The 20713-nt window shown below is 45.8% G+C and overlaps 2 protein-coding genes across 9 annotated transcripts; one reads left to right on the top strand and one right to left on the bottom strand.

Moving 5' to 3' along the window:
- The first annotated feature begins 45 nt into the window (after positions 1–45).
- usp22 (ubiquitin specific peptidase 22) lies at positions 46–15417 on the top strand. Of its 4 annotated transcripts, XM_034559055.1 has the most exons (13): positions 88–536; positions 3463–3595; positions 6399–6512; positions 6603–6704; positions 8133–8299; positions 8417–8564; positions 9500–9602; positions 11491–11649; positions 11820–11946; positions 12030–12121; positions 12248–12310; positions 13542–13691; positions 13798–15411. In XM_034559055.1, exons 1-13 carry the CDS (start codon positions 432–434, stop codon positions 13838–13840), a joined length of 1506 nt encoding a protein of 501 aa, XP_034414946.1. In that variant the 5' UTR covers positions 88–431; the 3' UTR covers positions 13841–15411. The 4 variants fall into 4 exon arrangements, with proteins under 4 accessions (XP_034414944.1, XP_034414945.1, XP_034414946.1 ...); XM_034559053.1 differs by having other exon boundaries at positions 46–536; positions 6399–6704; positions 13798–15417; XM_034559056.1 differs by lacking the exon at positions 88–536 and adding an exon at positions 2438–3098 and having other exon boundaries at positions 6399–6704; positions 13798–15417.
- Positions 15418–15791: 374 nt separating this feature from the next.
- LOC117749207 (tumor necrosis factor receptor superfamily member 13B) lies at positions 15792–19990 on the bottom strand. Of its 5 annotated transcripts, none has more exons than XM_034559461.1 (5): positions 19879–19990; positions 18658–19497; positions 18006–18122; positions 17152–17430; positions 15792–16754 (listed from the first exon to the last, which is right to left on the bottom strand). In XM_034559461.1, the coding sequence occupies exons 2-5, from the start codon at positions 18770–18772 to the stop codon at positions 16492–16494; spliced, it is 774 nt and encodes a 257-aa protein (XP_034415352.1). In that variant the 5' UTR covers positions 18773–19497; positions 19879–19990; the 3' UTR covers positions 15792–16491. The 5 variants fall into 5 exon arrangements, with proteins under 5 accessions (XP_034415352.1, XP_034415356.1, XP_034415353.1 ...); XM_034559465.1 differs by having other exon boundaries at positions 18658–18792; positions 19879–19977; XM_034559462.1 differs by having other exon boundaries at positions 18658–18792; positions 18958–19976.
- Between the last annotated feature and the right edge of the window lie 723 nt (positions 19991–20713).

The raw sequence follows: 20713 nt of genomic DNA, 5'->3' as shown, positions 1-20713 counted from the left end.
AAAGAAAGTTGGCACACGCCAATCATGCACAGCGCCCGCTCCTCATTGGTCCGCCGTTATGAATGAGGTGGGTCTTGAAGACTCACCGTGGAAGCTACTGTTAAAATTCCAGTGCTTACCAACTTCAGCCAGCTTGCTAACATGTAATTCAGCGAATGTGGAGAGCTAGCTACATATACAGCGCTGCTGCAGATGTCAATGAGTAAATTATATTTAATTTTCCAATAGAGCAACATTGGACACATCGTGTTGATGTTTGCTACTGCGCGTGCCTCCGTCACTGCAACCATGTCCAGTTAGCCAGGACGCAGCAATTGGTGGATAACGAACCTGGCAAGCTAGCCAGCTCGTCTCGACTGGGTCTGCGTTGAGGGATTTGTACCGGTTTCATCGCCCAGAGAGGACGGTACAAACCGGGTGCTGTGACCGACATGAGTCCCGCAGGCTGCCCCCATGTCAACGGCTTCAAAGTGGACAATTGGAAGCAGAACCTCAGGGTCATTTATCAGTGTTTCGTGTGGACCAGAAAACGCAAGGTAACAAGAAAGTGACGGGACGGAACCTTGGAACAGCTAACGTGTGTGTGTGTGTGTGTGCGCGAGCACGCGCGCGCTTTGTGTGCGTGTTTGAGTCAAGCTGGCGTCCCCCGCCCTTCCATAACAACCACAAACACTGGTCGGTCTCGGTCAAACACGAACTACGCTCACAGTCGAGTTTGACTTTTTAATTTGTCGCCTAAAATAAAACAAGACATGACGGGCTCGCCGCAAACCTTCAGCATCTCGCCCAGTTAACCCCGCACGGCCGGGACGTTAGCTGAGAGAAAGCGAAGAGACCGATCAGAGAGCTGATGTGCGTCTGTTTGCGTTGGCCCGGCGCCTGCAGTAGCTCTACTTCCTTGCACCAGCAGACCGCAGGTCAGCGTATCACGGTGGCATTTCCTCGCTTGGAGGGGGGAGGGGGGTCTTAATTGATTGAAACTAAGCATACTCTCACCCTGTTATCCTGCAACCCCCCCCCCCCCCCCCCCCCCCCAAAAAAAAAGATGCATCACTGCTATCTGCACTGTGCGCCTGCGTGCGTGCCACCAGGCAGCCTGTCTTTTCACATCGGTACAGTTTGTGTTTTGTGTCATACATATTGCAAAAATCCACAAAACGCGTGGATACAAAGCAGATGTGCACAATATGTAATATTTGGTCTTGCATGCCTGCATCCTGTACCACAATGTGCTCTAGGACAACTCCCTGTCATCTGCCGTGGGAGCTGGTGGTCCAGGAGGCGTGTTTACACAAATAAATGGTGGTAAACACTTGCAGGGTCTTCTCCTGGTGTGGTTGCCTGATTCTCTAACTGAAATAACTGCATTCGACAGTTTTCTCCCATCATTTTGGAGGAGAGGTACCATCGTTCACTAGCAACACTCCCTCCTGTCTGCATCGGACTGACCTTCGGATACGGATTGTTTTTTTGTTCAGCATTTGTTCACCGTGAGAATTTCTTTTTCTTTTCTGAAGACTCCTCCGTGGAGAAAAATGACGATTCAGTTCAGCAACACACAGAATGAGTGTGAAAGCGGTCCGATGGGTTGTACACTCGAAGCTGGTGGCAGAGTGTCAGAAGGTCAATGAAATACTTTGCTTGGTGTATTCCTGGCATGACCAGCTGTGGCATGTACATATGACTTCAGTTCCAGCTCTGACGTAAGATCTGGCAAGAACATTAGTTCAAAACTTAAAAAAAAAAAATCAACTCCGATCAAAATATTGTGACGAGGTAACTCTTTTGAAGTCAATGTATTGCCAACCATGTTGACTCCTGAGGCAAGAAGAATGTGCGTTTTCTCGTTTCTCCCAATTAACAAACTATGACCGGTTCCCGGTTTCGGCAGCTTGGTTCAATTTTGAATTGTCTTGCCATGCTGTTAGTAAGTAGTGCCTTTTTAAGAAAAAAAGACACATTTCAAATTTATTTCTTCTTTTTTTGTAATGATGACTTTTTGTAATTTAGATCGCCTACATTCATGTATTGTAATGTTCCTATACTCATCAAATATCACTGTTATTTAGAATTGTTAGGACCTTCTCATCTCCTACAGCAGTGTCCTATTTTTATCAGGATTAAACACTATTTGATACCTCTTTTTTTTTGGAGGGAATGGCCCTTTTATAATTCCCCTCCTCTCGATCCATTCCAGGCTTTTTTTCTTCTTCAATGGTAGGATAGTGTCCTCAGTAGGATAAAGTCCTCACTTACACTTCGAATCAGGATCTTTCCGGCCCATTACCTTCTATTGCTCTTCTCCCACAACATCCTGCCGGCAGATGGGGCGTCACTGTCATCGCAGCGTTCGCAGAAATATGACAGAGCTTGGGCTGTCACAAGGCCTTACTGTGTGTGTGTGTGTGTGTGTGTGTGTGTGTGTGGTGTGTGTGTGTGTGTCTACATGGGCCGGTGTGCTAAAGCAGAACTACTTACTGTATGTCCATTACTACATCGGATGTGTGCACTCAGACTCTTCCTGCGTGGCTGCAGAGGATGTACGGATGTGTTGACAGACACTCACTTTTCTCCACGAATACTAATGCTCTCTCGGGGACCGGAAAGACAACACTGTAACACTGACAGTCGAAAGAATGAGGGAGGGACGATTGTTGCATATTGATGCCTTTTCATAATGCATGTGCTATCTCAGCACTTATGCGTCGAGGGGTCCGTGTGACTGGAATAAGAATCAAGTCGTTGTTTTTTCTTTTTCCAAACGCTAAAATAATCAGCAACAGAGGTTTAAAATAAAAAATAAAAAAGTAAGATGTGACGGGAATATTATCTGAATACGGTGAAAGGAATTGCTAATTGTTAAATACGCATATCTGCTTTCTTGCTGAGAGTTGGATGAGAAGATTGATAGACCACTCAGGGTAAAATATGAAGCTACAGCCAGGGGGTGGTTAGCTTTGCTTAGCACAAAGGCAGGAAACTGGGGGCGTGGGGGGTGGGGGCAGCTGGCCAGTTTTTTGTAGCTTCTATTCCTTAGTCAGGGTGTGGATGAAACGAACAATATGGAATGTGTTGATTAGTAAACTTCAGAGGTGCTGGTAGGTGGATTATGTTGCCTAATATTTATGCTAAGATAGCCATGTGTTGTTTTATTTATTTATATATATATATATATATATATATATATATATATATATATATATATATATATATGTATATATGTGTATGATTTGTAGATGGCAGTTGAGCCCTGTAATTATGGAGCCATAATTAAGTTGTAATTCACGAGACATTTGACATTTTGAATTGCATCCACCACACCTTCCTACACATACAGTAGTCCCCACCACCACCACCCTGCTGTGGTTGCATGGCCATTTCATCACATGGTGCCTTTTAGCGTATTGTGTGTTGATAATAACACTGATAATAACCTCTCCGTTCCTCTCTCCCTCGTCACAGGCCAAGTCGTGTATCTGCCACATGTGCGGCGCCCACCTCAACAGACTCCACTCCTGCCTCTCCTGCGTCTTCTTCGCCTGCTTTGCCAAAAAGCACATCCACGAACACGCCAAGAGCAAAAGGCACAACCTAGGTATGGCGCGTGTGTGTGTGCGTGTGTGTGTGTGTGTGTGTGTGTGTGTGTGTGTGTTTGTTTTCGTGTGCTTTCAAGTTGGTTATACGTTGTCCTTTTTTTTGTCACCTTTTTTTCTCGCTGTGACGCAAGTGGTTTTGTGATTCATTTAATAAAGCGACAAGTAATCGCGAGCAACAGAGAGAGAGAGACGTTATATTATGCAACTCAATTGCAACACAGTCTAAGAGGCTCAGCCTCACGGGGGATTTGAATGTCACCCGTGCATTGGGCCTCATGTGGCCGGTTAGAGTTATATGCATTAGTAAACAAGGACCAAGGCGCCTGTCAAGGTGGCTGATTTACTTTCTTTTTAAACGTAAGGCTGAGAATCTTCTTTATTGTTAACACCTCCCTGTTGTAGCTTCCTCCAAAACATTCAGTGTTTATTGGGCAGGACACAAAAATGGGATTTATCGGATTATTATTCCAGGTCAGAGATGCCAACGTAACACATCGTACATCAGTGATTTGGATTTGTTGAGATATTCTCCCTTTTTTTTTTTAAAGTCAGAGGGAGCCTTCGAAGTGTGTCACATGATGACAACGTCCTGGGTTTGATTCATTGTTGCATGTCATAACCTCCATGTCTACTCCCTGACTCTCTACACCAGGGGTGTCAAGCTCATTTTCACCCACTTCAGCATCACGGTTGCCCTTGACGGGCCGGTTGTAACTGTAACACTGTATAAACTACTCCCTAACATATTGTTAAATAACTGCGATTTCTTCAGCCACAATGAAGCTGACTTTCACCGCGTCAGCATTTTTGTCTGTATCTTTTGTGACTATATACCTGCTGCGATGATTCAATGTTTTTTTTAAGGCTACTTTTCATCACCAACGCTGCCTCATAACACAGTAGACTTTTTTTTTCTTCCTTGAAGCACACGCATGTATTCACTTTCCCATCTTTCATTAAATTGCCTTCCCTCTGCATCGGTCTTTCTCTTCTTGGACATTTTGGGATTATTTGCTGATCTTTTCCAACTCAATTACTTGTTGGAAAACCGCATTCAGTTAAACGGCGACATGGAAACACTGCTTCTTTCGCGGGTCACAAAATTGACATCCATTGTGGGAGATGTAGTTTATGTACACTGTAAAGCAGACTTGCATTTTAAGATAATCCTATGGCTCTCAAGCTCTCGCGCGCCACATAAAATGACGTGGCGGGCCTTGAGTTTGACACTATGCTCTATAGTCTACAGTGTCAAATACAGGTAAGAATTCAAATTAAGTAAGTTTCTTTAAATGATAGAGAAGCCTTCTATTATTATTTTTTGGCAGCGTTGCTCTGGGAGAGCTGTGTTTCAACTCGCTGGGCAAAACTGCTGTCTGCTTTACTTGTGCAAAGAATGAGTGACATTACATCTGGGGCACAAGTGTCCCATTTGTGTCATGGCACAAATGACATGAAGAAAATCCCAAATAATTCAAGGGGTGGGGGGGCTAACGCTTTACATTCATGCTCAGGAACATTGGTCTGGGGCAAGGTGGTAATGCCCAGTACAGCCCACTATATAGATCAGGCATTGTTTTAGAGCTGTATAGAAGATGTAAATCTACCAACATTTGTACAACCGTTAAAAAAAGAAAATACAGTATATATCTATAAAATGATAAGAACTGAAAGGAGAACAAAAGATGCAGCCAAGCGGCACATCTTCAACACAGCGGCATCATTCTGTCTGAATACATGCTGCGACTCCCCCCCCCCCCCCCCCCCCACCACCACCGTCCTCATAATAGAATTAGGCTGCATTGAGCTGCAAGTGAAGCGCGTTGCACTGCAGTGTTTTGGAGGCGAGTCCTGCCGCAGCAGCACCGAGGGGGGGGGGAGGCTTGGGTTTGGCAGATGTTGAGTGTGTTTTGTTTTTTTTACAATGAAGCCTCCTTTTTTTGGCTCGGCGTTATCGCGCCACTCAGGAAGACCCCCCCCCCCCCCCCCCCAAACAAAAACACACGGTGTGTAATTTGTGTGTTTAATTAGGTTAGCAGCTCAATCAAATTTCGCAAAAAAAGAAATCGAGAGAGAAACAGAGAGAGAGAGAACAGGACAGATCTCAGCAGACTGGTGAGGAGGTAATTAAATCGTCTTTAACAAACCTCCCTATGGAATTAGCCTCTCTTAAACCCCCGGCCCCTCCTCCTTCCTGCTTCTCCTCTTTTCTTTCTTGCCGCTCCATCTCTCTCATCTCACCGTTTGATGCATTTTCACTCGCAGCTCTTTGGTGAACGCCGTTCGCTCGTGTATTGGCCTCCTCTCTGTCTCTCTGTCCTCCTCTCGTTCGCTCTCCTCCTGTTCCCTTGGTTACCCGACGACCCGGTCGATATACTCGGGATTGTCAAAGTATTAACGCTTGTGCCTTTTATACGCGTCTTGTCTTTTCTTTCCCCCTCCCATCAGTTCAGTAGAGTTCCGTTCTTTCGTGTACTTCCTTCCTCCACCGGGTTGTCACGGCAACGGGTAGCTGCAGGGTGACTGAGCAAGTGAGGAGAGTAGGGAGTGGAAGGTGTTTTGGTCTCCCTCCTCCCCCTCACCCTTTTACACCTCAAGGCTCTCTCTCAGCCTCTTTTTGGGGGGTCTCCCCACCGCCCCTGGATGGTGCTAACAGATAGCTGATATGTCAACAGATAAACCCCGGCTTCTGAACCCGACCTGGCATCGCAGCGCCATGGCAACGTGGCCCTAGTAGGAAAAAAGGCCTCACGCATCATTTGCTTTTCCTTCTCTTTCCCTCACCTCCCCCTGTCCTTCCAGCGATAGACCTGCTGTATGGAGGGATTTACTGCTTCATGTGCCAAGACTACATTTATGACAAAGACATGGAGCAGATTGCCAAAGAGGAACAGAGGAAAGCCTGGAAGATGCAAGGTATGACACGCACACACACACAGAGACATACACACCATGTGAAAGCTGCATGCTGTCATAGCCCTTGCTGTGTGCGTGTGTGTGTTCCAGGCACAGGGGAGAAGTACTCAACGTGGGAGCCCACCAAGAGGGAACTGGAGCTGCTCCGCCACAACCCCAAGAGGAGGAGAATCACCTCCAACTGTACTATTGGTTAGTCTCGCTTTGTCTCACGTGCACGCACACACAGACCAGTGTTGGAGACGACGGTTGTGTAGCTGCAAAGAGCCGAGAGTCAATCTGGGCCGCACTTTCAGTCAAGAAAGAAAGAAATGTACACTTGTATTGATCCCTGTGGGGAAATTCTTCTCTGCATTTGACCCATCCTTAGTTATTGAGGAGCAGTGGGCTGCAGTGAAGCAACTGGGAGTTCAGTGTCTTGCTCAAGGACACTTCAACATGGAACTATGGGGAGAGTGGGGATCGAACCGGCTACCCCGTCGTTACCGGACAAACACTCATCCCCATGAGCTACAGCCGACCCCAAAAAAATACTTTTTAAAAATGTGTCACCCAAAAATCCATTAGTGCCAGAAGTTTACTATTCAGGAATCGGATGTCTCATTTCCACTGTGGGATTCGGCTCGACTCAACCTGTTCTCTGCGGAGAGTACCCACTCTGTGTCGGTGTCACGGCGCGACACACTGCCTCTGCCTCTGCCTCATCCTCAATGCGACACTAGTATAACAAATTAATAAACAAGGTGTGCAAGGTGTGTGTCGCTTGTGACGGTTCTCTCTGACCAATCAGGGGGTCTGCAGTGTTTTAACGGCACCTTTTTAGTATCGGCCCAGCTCGCTTGGACCGAGGCAGGACCAGAAAAAAAAAGTACCAGCTACTTATCTACAACTTTTGCTTCTTGAAACCAAAAAATACATTTCAAAAAGCGAGTTTGAGTAGTAGCCATGTCGCAACATGCCATTCAGTAGAATTGTGGCAACATGTCCTCAGGAAATGAATTCCTTTTAAACTGTTTAGATGTAAAACAAAGCTGTCCGTACCTCGACCCACAGGTTAATCATTGGCTTTCGGATTTCGAAAATGTATCTTGTCTGATTCAGCCCACTTGAATACAGATTGTTGTGCCAAGAAATGTCAACTCTTGTCACATTTGCACCAGGTTTCCAGGATAAAAATTGTTTTAGTGTTCACTGTTTGAGTGGGAAAACGGCTCACGCACGATTGGCATATTTGGAAAAATGATCTGACAGCAATTTTGATGATTTCAAGTAAAACAATTTCAAAGCTGTGTGTGCATGTGTGTGCGTGTGTGTGTGTGTGTGCGTGTGTGTATGTGTGTGCGTGCGCAACATGCTCGAGCTTCGTTAAGCTGTCTTAAGTGAGGGGAAACTACAGGCTCTTCCCTCCCTCTCCCCTCGTCTGTGTGTGTGGTTTCCCTTGCGCGTGGTCCAACGTCGCCTCGGGGACATCATGGTTACACTGGTGTATGTGTGTGTGTGTGTGTGTGTGTGTGTGTCTTCATAGTCTACCAGCATTGCAGCTGAAATCTCCCCCCCCCCCCCCCCCCATCCTTTTTTCTTCTTTGCCTCCTCGTCTCACTTCTCTCTCCTGACCCTCAGGCCTGCGAGGGTTGATAAACCTGGGCAACACGTGCTTCATGAACTGCATCGTCCAGGCGCTGACGCACACGCCGCTGTTGCGTGACTTCTTCCTGTCCGACCGACACAAGTGCGAGATGCAGAGCAACTCCTGTTTGGTGTGCGAGATGTCGCAGCTCTTCCAGGAGGTAACCTGTCTCCCTTTTCTTCTTTCTTTCTTTGTAAAGACTTTGTTGGGTAAAAGGAGAGGGATGAGATGCGCGGAAGGGAATGTTCACTTTCTCACGCGCCTTCGCTTCTCAAAGTTCTACTCAGGCCACCGGTCGCCGCACATCCCCTTCCGTCTTCTCCATCTGGTGTGGACCCACGCCCGTCACCTGGCCGGCTACGAGCAGCAGGACGCCCACGAGTTCCTCATCGCGGCGCTGGATGTCCTGCACAGACACTGCAAAGGTCGGTTTGCACACGTACACAAATGCCTTTGCAGCGCCCCTTTAGTTGTCAATTGGAATGAAACTTTAAGAGTATGTTTCAGGCACTTATGTGGACATATCCTGCGAGTTTTATGATTATTGATCCAACAGATGTGGAGGTAGTTCTATATATGTGCTTTTTAAAATATTTATTGGTCTATATCTTAAAAAGTACAACACGCTGTATGCCCCTTTTTGATAAGCTTTATCTGGATTAATAAAGTTTTCTAATCTAAATCTAACTCCAAACATGAAATCGGTGTCAAATGTTTAGTTTTCAGGAGGCTTTCGTGACATGACGCCCGCCATACGTTTTGTATAGTACAACCCTTTACATCTCATTTCGTTATCCGTCTGAATTATTACATCATTAATTTTGAAGAAAGAAAGTCACCCATCTGAACAGTATTACATTTTTGTAATGACAATATCAATGAGGGCATTTTAAATATTTCTTTATTTGTAATACATATTTGTTGAATTATTGGGTGCTACACCAACAGAACTCCAAATATCGGGAGATGTAGATGTGAAGGATGTTTCCCGAAGAAAGCACAGGCTTGCTTTTAGCCGAGTGTGGGTGAGAGGTGGAGAGCTGGTTAAACGAGTGGAGATGATAAGAGAGAGAGAGATGCGCGCTGATTGACAGAGAGATGCAGAGATGCAGAGATGCAGAGCCAATGTGCGGATTGCCGATTTCTCTCGCTCTCTCTCACACAGCATTTGTGTGTGTGTGTGTGTGTGTGTGTGTGTGTGTGTGTGTGTGTGTGTGTGTGTGTGTGTGTGTGTGTGTGTGTGTGTGTGTGTGTGTGTGTGTGTGTGTGTGTGTGTGTGTGTGTGTGTGTGTGTGTGTGTGTGTGTGTGTGTGTGTGTGTGTGTGTGTGTGTGTGTGTGTGTGTGTGTGTGTCCACACAGACGACAATGGGAAGAAAGCCAACAACCCCAACCACTGTAACTGCATCATCGACCAAATCTTCACAGGGGGCCTGCAGTCGGACGTCACCTGTCAAGTCTGCCAGTACGTGTGCTCGTTTGAGCTTCTTCTTCTGGGGGGAAAAGAAAACTACCAGGCCTCTCCAGAGCCAGAACACAGAGATTAAAGCCTAATAGAACAGAGCCATGGCCGCGCACAATACGCCATTGTCTTCCAGTTGCATTGTGTTAACAGTGGGCCCTCTCTTCTGCTGTCCTGAACCAAGCAGCCGCTCAAAGGGGACACCCTTCACTTGTCTGTCAACATCCCGCTTCGGAGCTTTCTAATTCCCTGGCCTGAGGTGACCCTCCTGCCTCCTGTGTCCTCCATCACAACGTCAAACACACACACACACACACACACACACACACACACACTGAATGGCTTCACTGCAGCAATAGTGAAGCCCCTTAATGGCCCACAGAATGCAGAGTTGATCTCTAGTTCCACCTGGTGGTCAAAGAAAGCGCCCCATCTCTTTGCTCTGAAGTGCATCTTCATTGTTTTCATTGAAGGCATTTACAGAAGCTGACTCACTGCAATGGAAAGGCACCAGCACAATGTGATCCACTTTGTAACAAAACAACATAACAGGATCTTGATTAGATTCTAGATTAAGACGCAATTATAAGAGACCAAAAAAAAATCAACATCAACCCACCTTAAAACATCCTCTTTAAATGGAAGAAAAAAGAAATTCAAACAATCTACAAGAAGCACTGTGCTTTGGCTTAGAAATAAGTGGAAAGCCATTTAATTCATCTTTATTTTTATTATTATTATAGCAAGGCCCACAACAAACTTTACAGCAAACGCAGTGATCTACACGTTTGGATTGGGATGCGTTTTGTTTTTATACAGGAGGAAGTTCTTCCCCAAACCAGTTCTCTGAAAGAAATCCTGTAGCCACAAGACTTCTGCATATTCATGAATTATTCACTTTGCGTTCTCCATTTAACATGCAAGCCTAACATGGTTGCCAACTCATCCGTTGCTTTTCACCAACCAAAATGGACTGCGGATATTCCCGAGGCGCGGAGCAGCCTGGACCACACCAGTCGCTCTTTTTTTGGGACCACAAAATCTAGGTCATATTTATTTACAGGCTCAATCAAACTGAAGTTCCTTTTTTCTTTTTCTCGCACCATTTCAAATTCAACCCTTTCTACCTTTTTTGTGGCAAATGTGGAGCTAGCTGATGATTTCCTCACTCCATTCGGTCCCGGACCTGATCCTCACCATCGTGTCAGACATGTTAGCGGTGCAGGTCCAGCGTGTCCACAACAAGCCTCGCCGTTTATTAGCGTTCACACCGCGATGAATTCTGTTTTTTCCTTCGGAAGACCCAGGGAGGAAAAGCGATCCACTTTCTAGTCCGACTTGGTTTCCCTCGTGACTTGAAGCGTTCAAGTTTTCTTCCAGGTGTGTTTTCAATTTGCGTAACTTGGTAACAGGCAACGCATGTACTTTGTGTTTAGGGTGCACGGAGAAACCAAAAACTCACCTGGAAGAAAACGTGAATGCTTTCAGTCCCGTAGAAGTGGTTTCTGTATTTTGTCTCGCGAATTTATTTTCCGCAGTAATCCCAAATCTATTGGGAAAATCCCATTTGCTTTTTTGGGGGGGGAAACCAGTGTGACGCTTGATTTGCACTTCAGCTTCTCGTGGCTTAAATTAATTATACAACAACTATCGTTTAAAAAACAAACAAATGTCACCTGTTTTCACGTATTTTTTGAGGAACTTTGATAGAAAAAAAGAGAAAAATTATTCAGATAATTCTTAGAAAATGACTAGGAATTTTTGGAGCTACTAAAAAGGTACTTTTCTTTATCAAACTAATCGGTGGGTTCAGATTTCTATCCAGTTCCCACAGTAGATGTAGAAGTAATAACCTGGACTTAAATGTAGAGCTGTCTGTCTTCCTCCCTAGTGGCGTCTCGACGACCATAGACCCGTTCTGGGACATCAGCCTGGACCTGCCGGGCTCCTCCACCCCCTTCTGGCCCCTGAGCCCCGGGGGAGACGGTTCAGCGCTGAACGGGGAGAGTCACGCCACTGGAGCCACCACCCTCACGGACTGCCTGCGCAGGTAACCGATCCTTCCTTTTGCGTCTGCAATCTTCTTTGTCTGCCACACCAGTGCAGCAATGGAAGTAACCATAGAAACTAGAGCGCCAGACGCTCACCGACAGACCGACGACGTCGTCGCGCCATCGCCCACATGTACACGGTTTATAAATCCCACTCCCTCCATTCCAGGTTCACCAGGCCGGAGCACCTCGGCAGTAGCGCCAAGATCAAGTGCAGCGGTTGCCACAGTTACCAGGAGTCCACCAAGCAGCTGACCATGAAGAAGCTGCCCATCGTGGCCTGCTTTCACGTCAAAGTAAGGGTTTGCTTCTGACTGCCAATTCACGGGACAGATATCGGTTATCAGAGCGGCGCTCTCCTGTCCTTGTTCGTCCTCAGAGGTTCGAGCATTCGGCCAAACTGCGGCGGAAGATCACAACTTACGTCTCCTTCCCGTTGGAGCTGGACATGACGCCCTTCATGGCCTCCAGGTGAGCCCGAACCCCAAAGCACAATGATGTGGTCAGTTGCAGGAGTTTAAAAGGACGACGAGGAGCTGATACGGGACGTGTTTTTATGGAAGTTGTTGACAGAGTTTGTTCTGCGGTGTGTTTCAGTAAAGAAAGCAGGATGAATGGGCAGTACCAGCAGGCCGTGGACCCCTTCAACAATGACAACAAGTGAGGCCAACCAGCACCTGCTTTTAACTGTTCTAAAGGGAACCAGTGTGTCCCCACCCGACTCACTGGGGTCACATGGGTGACGGCTGTCCTGACTAGAATGCATTGTGGGTCTTGTGCAGCGACTGTTTTCATCGACCTGTCTCCTTGAGTTGCCCTTCCTGCCCCCCCCCCCCCCACATTGATCACACCAATGCATTCTGTTTTCATTATATCACCACCGCCTCGTGTTTTTCTTTCATGGGCTTCATTCTCATCAAATGCTGATTTGAACCAAGCAAAAAAAAAACAGTTGGTAGATTATTGGGAGCACGCACTGGAAAGAGTTAATTCATCATGATCCTGCGCCCGCCTCGCACTCATTCAGTTTAAAGTGCTCCACAGAGCACATTATAGTAAGGCAAAACTGCCGAAAATGTATCAGGGGGCTGATGCTAGCTGTAGCAGGTGCTCTTTTTCACCTGCAAATCTCACTCACACGTTTTGGTCCTGCCCCACCCTTGAAACATAGTGGTCTGGAGTGTTCAAAATGTTATCTGAGGCTCTTAACAGACACAGTCACTAAAGTCCAATCTGAATTCTCCTTATGTGGAAATCCACCACACCCCCATCGAGTGCCCGTTGGCTGGAGGATGTCAAGCTAGAAAAAATTAAATTCACACTGAGAGGTTCCATGAAGAATTTCTACCGGAGATGGCAGCCTTTTATTGTTTATTTTGACAACTCAAAGGAATTGGAGACATAGTCTACCCTGGCTTTCCACACTGTCACTGAGAATGTGCGGTACTGGTAATAATGCTCTCAAACGCCTAGTCACATTCGTGATACATAGGCACCTAGGGTGTGTGTGTGCTTTTCTTTTCATGATTCTTATTACTGTGGGGGTTTATCATTTTTATTTTTTATTATTAGTATTATTTTGTGTGTTTTATTTATAGTTCAAAGTACTGTTGGATGATGTTATTTGTTGGATGATGTTATTTGTTTGGAAAAAAAAACAAAACATGGAGATTGTACCATTAATGCCTCCCAATTTACTTTCTGTATACCACCAATTTCCATCAATAAATACATTTTTTTTAAAAAGTTAAATGCTGATTTGAGAATTCGTAAACTGCCGGCCAGCCGAGCATGTCTTGATTGTTGTCCGAGTTCCACCTGGAATAATGACACTGTACTCCTGCTGGAGTGTATCTGCAGCATCAATTAAGCTCTTGCGGACTGTTTTCAGGTACAGTCTATTTGCGGTGGTGAACCACCAGGGGACACTGGAGAGCGGCCACTACACCACCTTCATCCGCCAACACAAGGACCAGTGGTTCAAATGCGACGATGCCATCATCACGAAGGCCAGCATCCAGGACGTCCTGGACAGTGAAGGGTGAGCGGCTGAACCCAGTTTGCCTTTGTGTCTCTAAAAAGCGGTTCGCCAGTGACTGCCCCCTGTTTTTGATGCTGCAATGTGACTTCTGGTTTTATCTCCCCAGGTACCTTTTGTTTTATCACAAACAGTTCCTGGAGTACGAGTAGGGTCCTCCATCTGCCGGAGATGACGAGGGGACGGCGCAAAGAAGAGCTGCATGGGAAAAGTCAACGGAGAGGTGAGAGAGAGAGGCCCACCTGACTCGCCCTGGAGTCGCAGCTCTCACTCCAACATGGACCCCCCCCTTCATGCTCATCCAGTTCCTCCTGTACGACGTTCTTCAAAGGATCTGTGCGCCGTGCAGGGTGCGTGCAAACGTTCAAGAACAAAACTAAACGCAAGACATGTACAAGTGGGGTTTTGTTCTGCCGCTAACGGGACGTTGCAAAAAGAGTGTTTCACTTGAATTCAGGAGGATGAAGGAGGAGGCCGTATCCCTCTATTTCAGATACAGACTAAAGGGCAGAACGGTTATTTCCAACCTTACGGTTTATTCGATCACGAATGCCGTTCCAAATGCACAGCTGCATGTAGTGAAACCCGGACATGTGGCGGCGCAGCCGTCTCAACGGGGGCTCGAGGCTCTGCTCGAGCAGGAACTTCTTATATATCAAAGGCGGCAACTTCCTGGAACACAAGCACACTTGTCTGACACACCCACACTCCCGCAAATGACCAAATATTTCAAGGACGGAAGTTGTCTTATTATGCATTTATGTTCAGATTGCAAAAATGGGGAGGGGGGGGGGTTGTTATGAACATTGTATAGAAGACGGACAGTTAATTCCATTCATTACTTCAACAAGAAGAGTGCAAAGGATCTGTTGTCTTCTGCCTCTCATGCTGCTTCCAACAGTCAGGGGAAATAAACTCCACAGCGAATACTATATTTTTATACATACTGTAGTTCAATCGTTTGTTTACGCCAGAGAAGTCTTGCATTGTTCGACTGTGTGTTTTCTTTGTTCTTCTTTTTTTCTGTTTAATTTTGACTTACGTAGCGACCTTCTCCACCTTCAAGACACGTTGTGATGCTGTTTCTGGTCAATGGCAACAAAAATGTAATCAAAGGAGTATGTGTAACGGGTTCGAAGCTCGATCCCACAGTGTTAACTGATGGCCGCATGTTGCTCTAAGTTGGTGTGTGTGTGTGTGTGTGTGTGTGTGTGTGTTGTGTGTGTGTTGTGTGTGCGTGCATGTGTATGTGTATGTGCCCTCGAAAAAGGGGCAGACAAGAAAAAGTGTAGGTGTGTTTGTATACAATGTGATGTTGCGTGTAACGAGAGGGAATACAAAAACAAAGTGTGCGCATGTGTACCATATGTCCATGTACTGAATCAGTACTTGCATGCAGATTGAGCTGGGTATCAGTTGTTGTTGTTGTTGTTGTTGTTGTTTTTTACCCACATGTTGATGACGTATGTATAACTGTATATATGTACAGTATGTATGTATGTATGTATAAGAGACGAAATGGTGAAACCTCAAAGTCATTTTCTTTTTGTTCTTCTATATCGCTGGAGCCGACCACAGGTGTCGTAATCGGAAGAAACTTCCGGTCAGTCAGTCCTCACACACACACACACACACACACACACACACACACACACACATAGGTAACTGCTGCAGAAACTGGACACGGCGATGGAAAGACACTCAAATAAAGAAAATCTATATCTGTAAACACTTTTGTGCCTCTTATTTATTGTGTTCGATAATGGAATAGGAGCATTTGTTATTACCTCATGTTTTCTGTAGATTCTTGCTAATGCACAGCCCTAATACAATCTAACAGGACTCACTAAGGATTAAACTGACTACGAGGGCTGCCCCCTCTTAGTGGACTAATCGTCACCTAGTCCCTTTTTAAGGCTTTTACGGATACAAACAAACAAGATTTTTAAGGGTGGCTTTCGTGTGATTGTTTGAAGAAGATTGTTTCATACGATTTAATTTACAAATCTGTAAGTATTTGTCGACTAAGACTAGTCTCCTGTCTTTGAGGACAGCCCTACACACTATAAAAATGGATGATGATTCAAACAGCTTCTCCCCAGATGTTTCTGACACCAAGGTTTTATTTGTTCCTCATTGTGGGCAAAACAAGTACAACGGTATCCATCACCCCACAAATATATATATATACATACATAACACAATTAACATGCATACATACACTACATATTTATGTCAGTACTGAGACACATTTCTAAACTTGAAGCCCAAACAGAGGAGTCCTCTAGACCACCCACCGTGGTGTTTTCACTCGTTTTGTTGGAAAAGCAATGAACACGAGTAGTGTCTTCCTGTGACTGTGTTTCTGAAAGTATTTCTTATGGAAATGTGATATGAAGATGACAGTCGGCCATCGAATGCTGCTCGGCCTTCATTTATCTCTTGTGGGTGGCCGTGACCCAGTCGTCACCAGTCGGTCCTTCTCGCGGTCATTTGCCGTGTTGAATCGGTGGCAGGCAATGTGAGGGCAATGTGAGGCAGAGCGTCAGTCGGTCTTCATCAGTTCTTCGCTGTTGGTGTGTCAAGGCCCCAAAAAGACCTTTTCATGAGAGGCCCCTCGACACACATGGATTCTCATCACAAGTCAACTCCATGCCCCACTGTCCGTGGAAACCAATACGTGGGCTTTACACTGGCCTGTGACGATATCCGCAGTGTCATTGAGAATCTGATACGCCGTCTGCCTTCTACTGTGAGCTGACGACACATTTGGACAGTTGTCCCGTGAGACGGCAAATGAGCCTCATCCCACCACAGCCTCCTCCTGTACCTCCAGTCCAGAGGTGTACAGGTTCTCCTCGGACCAGAGAGGCCCTCGCTTGTCGATCGGGGATTCGTGTAGGACGGCCTGCTGGTGGAATGTGTAAGGTGCTCCCAGCGGCCTGTCGTTGCCCTGGCCTAGTGCTTTCAGATCGGGGAAACAGTGGACACACACGCAGGTCTCGGTGGGGCTGGGGTCATATGATGGCTCACGGCCTGCGGTGAGGTTTGAATGTGTCACTAAATCTGTAGAAAGACATAGAGGGCAGTGGGCACACATATGAATGCCGTATGAATCACACAGCATGATATTTTTCAACAGCAATTCTGAGAAACAAAGTTTTGGAAATACAAGATAATAATTAAAAGAATGTATCTGTCTGAAGGGGAACTACTGAAAAGTGATATGCAGGCAACGGCAGCCTTTGGTATTGGAAGCGTATTGGAAGTCAGCAGGCTTTGGTTGATTGGTCGAAGTGCAATCTTGGAACCCACCTGCTATCGTCTGATGATGACTTAGCTGTTTATTGGTTTAAAATTGGCTTGTAAACAATCCAATCACCGATGGGTTCACAGATTGCAGCATGACTAACGGATGAACTACTCATTGGAGCCTTTTCTTTATATCCGTTCCCACACTAACCTTTGGCGTTCTTCCCTGGTTGGCCAACCTCTTGGCCTGGCTGGTGGTGGTTAGCCCCTTTGGGTCTTGGATTGGAGGTCTTGGTCCTTGGCCCCCTCAGTAAGACTGCAAAAGCTAGAGACAAGCTAGAGAACAGCAGCATCATGCTCAGGGCCAGCAGGGAGTAGAGCAGGATCGTGGAGTCTTCCAAGGCCGTCGGCGTCGAGAGCCCTCTGGAATTCGGCACGTGTGGGGTAACTTGAACCAGGAGGTCTTTAGTGATCACAGGGGGGGTTGGAGCTAGGGAGGGGATGGAAAGAATATCTCTGAAAGATCTTTATGGCAAAATTGTAGGTATCTATGGGGTATTCTATTCTTTTCGAAGCTTAGTTACGGTAGAGAGATGACTGGTAACGAAGGGAGAACGATGAGTGCCATGCAACAATGGTTCCCTGAAAATTGGTAACGTTGTGGTTCATGGTTTGTACCCCGAAGCCTCTGGTGCACCGAACTACGTGCATTCTCCACCAATGTACAACCAACACGTATCAATCTAAGCACAGACGTAAGCGTCCTCTACGTACGCCAACCAAATAGCACTCAGCCTCATTATAAAGGAGTCGTGGGATTGTGTCTGGAAACTCCCGCAAGATCATTGAGGTCGAGCATTGACCTCAAGTAGTAAGGTTAGCAAAGGCCGTCGAACATTCGATTAGCAAAAAATCTGTCTGGTTGAGGTGAGGCATTACCCCGGAATGGTTGTGGTTGGGAAGGGTCATCGGGCAGTGGGTCTCACAAGAGCAAATCTAGGATAACCAGTGTGGCACGACTCAATAATTAAAGCTCTAATCCTGGCGAGCGGGGTCAATACTCACTCTGGCAGTGCTGGGAGCACTGTGCCGGATGTCTGCCACAAACCTCAGCGCACCTCACACATTTCTTCAGCAGCATATCATAGTAGTGCCCAGCCCGTGCTTTACAATATGCAGACTCTTAATGCAGGCAAAAAAAAACATGTGATGAATTGAAGTCACTTCCGTCCATTTACATTTCTTCTTCTCGTGATAATTCTGATGTCACCCATGCCAATCAACTGTTCATCTGTTATCCATAACAGGTTGCATCCCTATCTTCTTTATCTTGTTTAATGCATCTTTGATGATGACAATAACAAGGGGAGACAAATATTTCGAGCTGGATTTAAGACTGAGTTTTTATTACAAAGAAATTAAGTGGGGGAATAAAAAAAGACAAACATTTCAAATGCATTTATCTCCCTCAAATGTTGCCTCTAGTGGAACTGGTATTTAAAAAGTCCCTCTTGTGACTAGTATCCCTGCCTTTAGGACACTCGGGTTCAGTTAAAAAAGGCTAGAGCATTGTTTAGTGCATCATTTACCCAACCGTCAAAGCCCTTAAGAGCCACTTAAGAATATGTCATTTCATAAGCACAACCATGGGTTTACATGTATTCCTGTACCCACTGACCTATGTGTTTTATGTATGTCCGTCCGTGTGTGTACTCACCACAGTAACCTTTGCATCTGGCGATGACGTGTGGTCGCTTGCATGCTGCCTGACAACCAATACATTCCCTGATCAAAGCATCCCGGTACTGACCCGCACGGCAGCTTCCATCCATCAGCCCTGATGACCCTCACACTGACCAACACAAACGACAACATAGAAAGACGAGTGTTGATATAACTAAATAATAATAATAGCGATGGTGCGTGACTGGTAATCCATTTTTCTGGATATGTCGTTTCGGTATGATATACTGTTTAACTTTTAGTTCACTGTAAAGTACTGTGTAGCCTACTGTACATTTAATGGAGCGTATACATCCCACAAGAGGCTGCTCTGAGATGAAGTTGCCAAGAGCATGTAGAAAGCAAGTTTCAGGATAGATGGGTGAGCAGGGTTCGTCCTTCAACCAGAGAATCGTCGGTTCGAGCCCCGGCTCTGCTTGTCGATGTGTCCTTGGACAAGAACCCCGCATTGCTCCCGTAAGGTGAATGGGTGTGAATGATTAGAGGTGGCACTTTGCATGGTAGCCCGTCCCATCAGTGTATGAATGATGACATGTCGTGTTAAAGCGCTTTGAGCGGTCTAGATAAGCGCTGTACAGGCCATTTACCAGGTATAGGATAGGTTCCTTTCCTTTTTTTCTTTTTAGACACCTTGTAAAGCCATGCCTGAAGTCCAGCGGGCCCTCAGCAGCAAGTCAAACATCATGTCCTGTTGTTCTCGAGTCAGCGGTCTGTGAAAGACGCGCGGACTCGAACCCTCTCCGCCGCAGTGCACCTGTCACAGCCCGATGATCAGCGCAACGTGTCCTCATCATAAACACGTGCTACACGTTTGCTGTTATTGAAACAAAACAAAAAGGTGCTCATTTCCATGTAAAACATAATGATAACTGCCTTCCTTCTCATGTATTTAACTATTTTTGTGCTTCCCTATTGAGTTTTGATGTCGGGTCTTTCTTTTTTTTTTTCACTATTCATTCCTTTTTATGAGAAAGCTCCTCATGACTTATGTCTGTAATTCGGCGTGTGGGTAAATGTAAGTGGAGACAGTTCACGGCAAAGGAAACGCGTCCCTGGTGATCGAAGAGGGCTCCCCGCGGAGCCGCCTCCAGCTTGGACTCAGACACGTTGACAGAGCTGGCTGAAGTTGAGGGTTTGAGTCTTCGAGTCGGTTGTCCGATGTGACCGCTGAGCGGGTTGAAAACGGATCACTCACCTGAGAGGGTGATGCGGTGGCAGATCCTTGGGCTGAAGATGAGAGAGTGAGAGAGAGGCCTGTATTTCAGCATGGTGCCTCATTTGGGTACGAACTCACTTCCTGATCTGAGACTGCCCCCTGGGAGTGTGTGTGAGGAGAATCCCCCTTACCACACACACACACACACACACACACACACACAAGGTTAAACTAATATAGAAAAGTCTATGAAAAGTATCCACACCCCCCTTGGACTGTTGTGTTTTAACACTGAATCACTGCAGGATGTTCAGTTTAAGGATGTTTTGATAATAATCAACAGAAAATATAGTCCACTAATTTAAATTTCAAATGGATTTCTACAAATGGACCTAAATGACTATGCTCTGCCAAGTGTCATGGGCCCTGTGAGTTGAAACGCTAGCTTGACATTTGAGGTTGTGGATGAATCTTCTCCCAATATCATGTTATTGTGCTCACGGCCCATAATGAAGCTCAGACGTGTGCTTTTCCTGTAAAGAAATATAATAAAATAAAATTCCTGTTTACGCTTTTTCACACAAGAGATGTATTTTGAATTAAAACCACTGTCACCACTTGATTATTTTCCGATTATTTTTTCTTTCATTTTTATTCAAATTTCTTTTTCACAAATTAGCCTAAATATAATAACTGAATGTTTGTAAATCCACTCAAAGTGTTTTGACATTACATGTCATTCACCCATTCACACACTGATGACAGGGGCTATCAGTATATCCAATCATTCATACCCATTCAGCAATTTGGGGTTAAGGACACATCGACATGGACTCGCGGAACCGGGGATGGAACCGTCACTTCTCTGGTTGAA

The sequence above is a fragment of the Cyclopterus lumpus genome, chromosome 19 (assembly GCF_009769545.1).
Source record: "Cyclopterus lumpus isolate fCycLum1 chromosome 19, fCycLum1.pri, whole genome shotgun sequence".
In the NCBI taxonomy this organism is placed as follows: Eukaryota; Metazoa; Chordata; class Actinopteri; order Perciformes; family Cyclopteridae; genus Cyclopterus; species Cyclopterus lumpus.
This window is presented reverse-complemented; position numbering and strand designations above follow the sequence as displayed.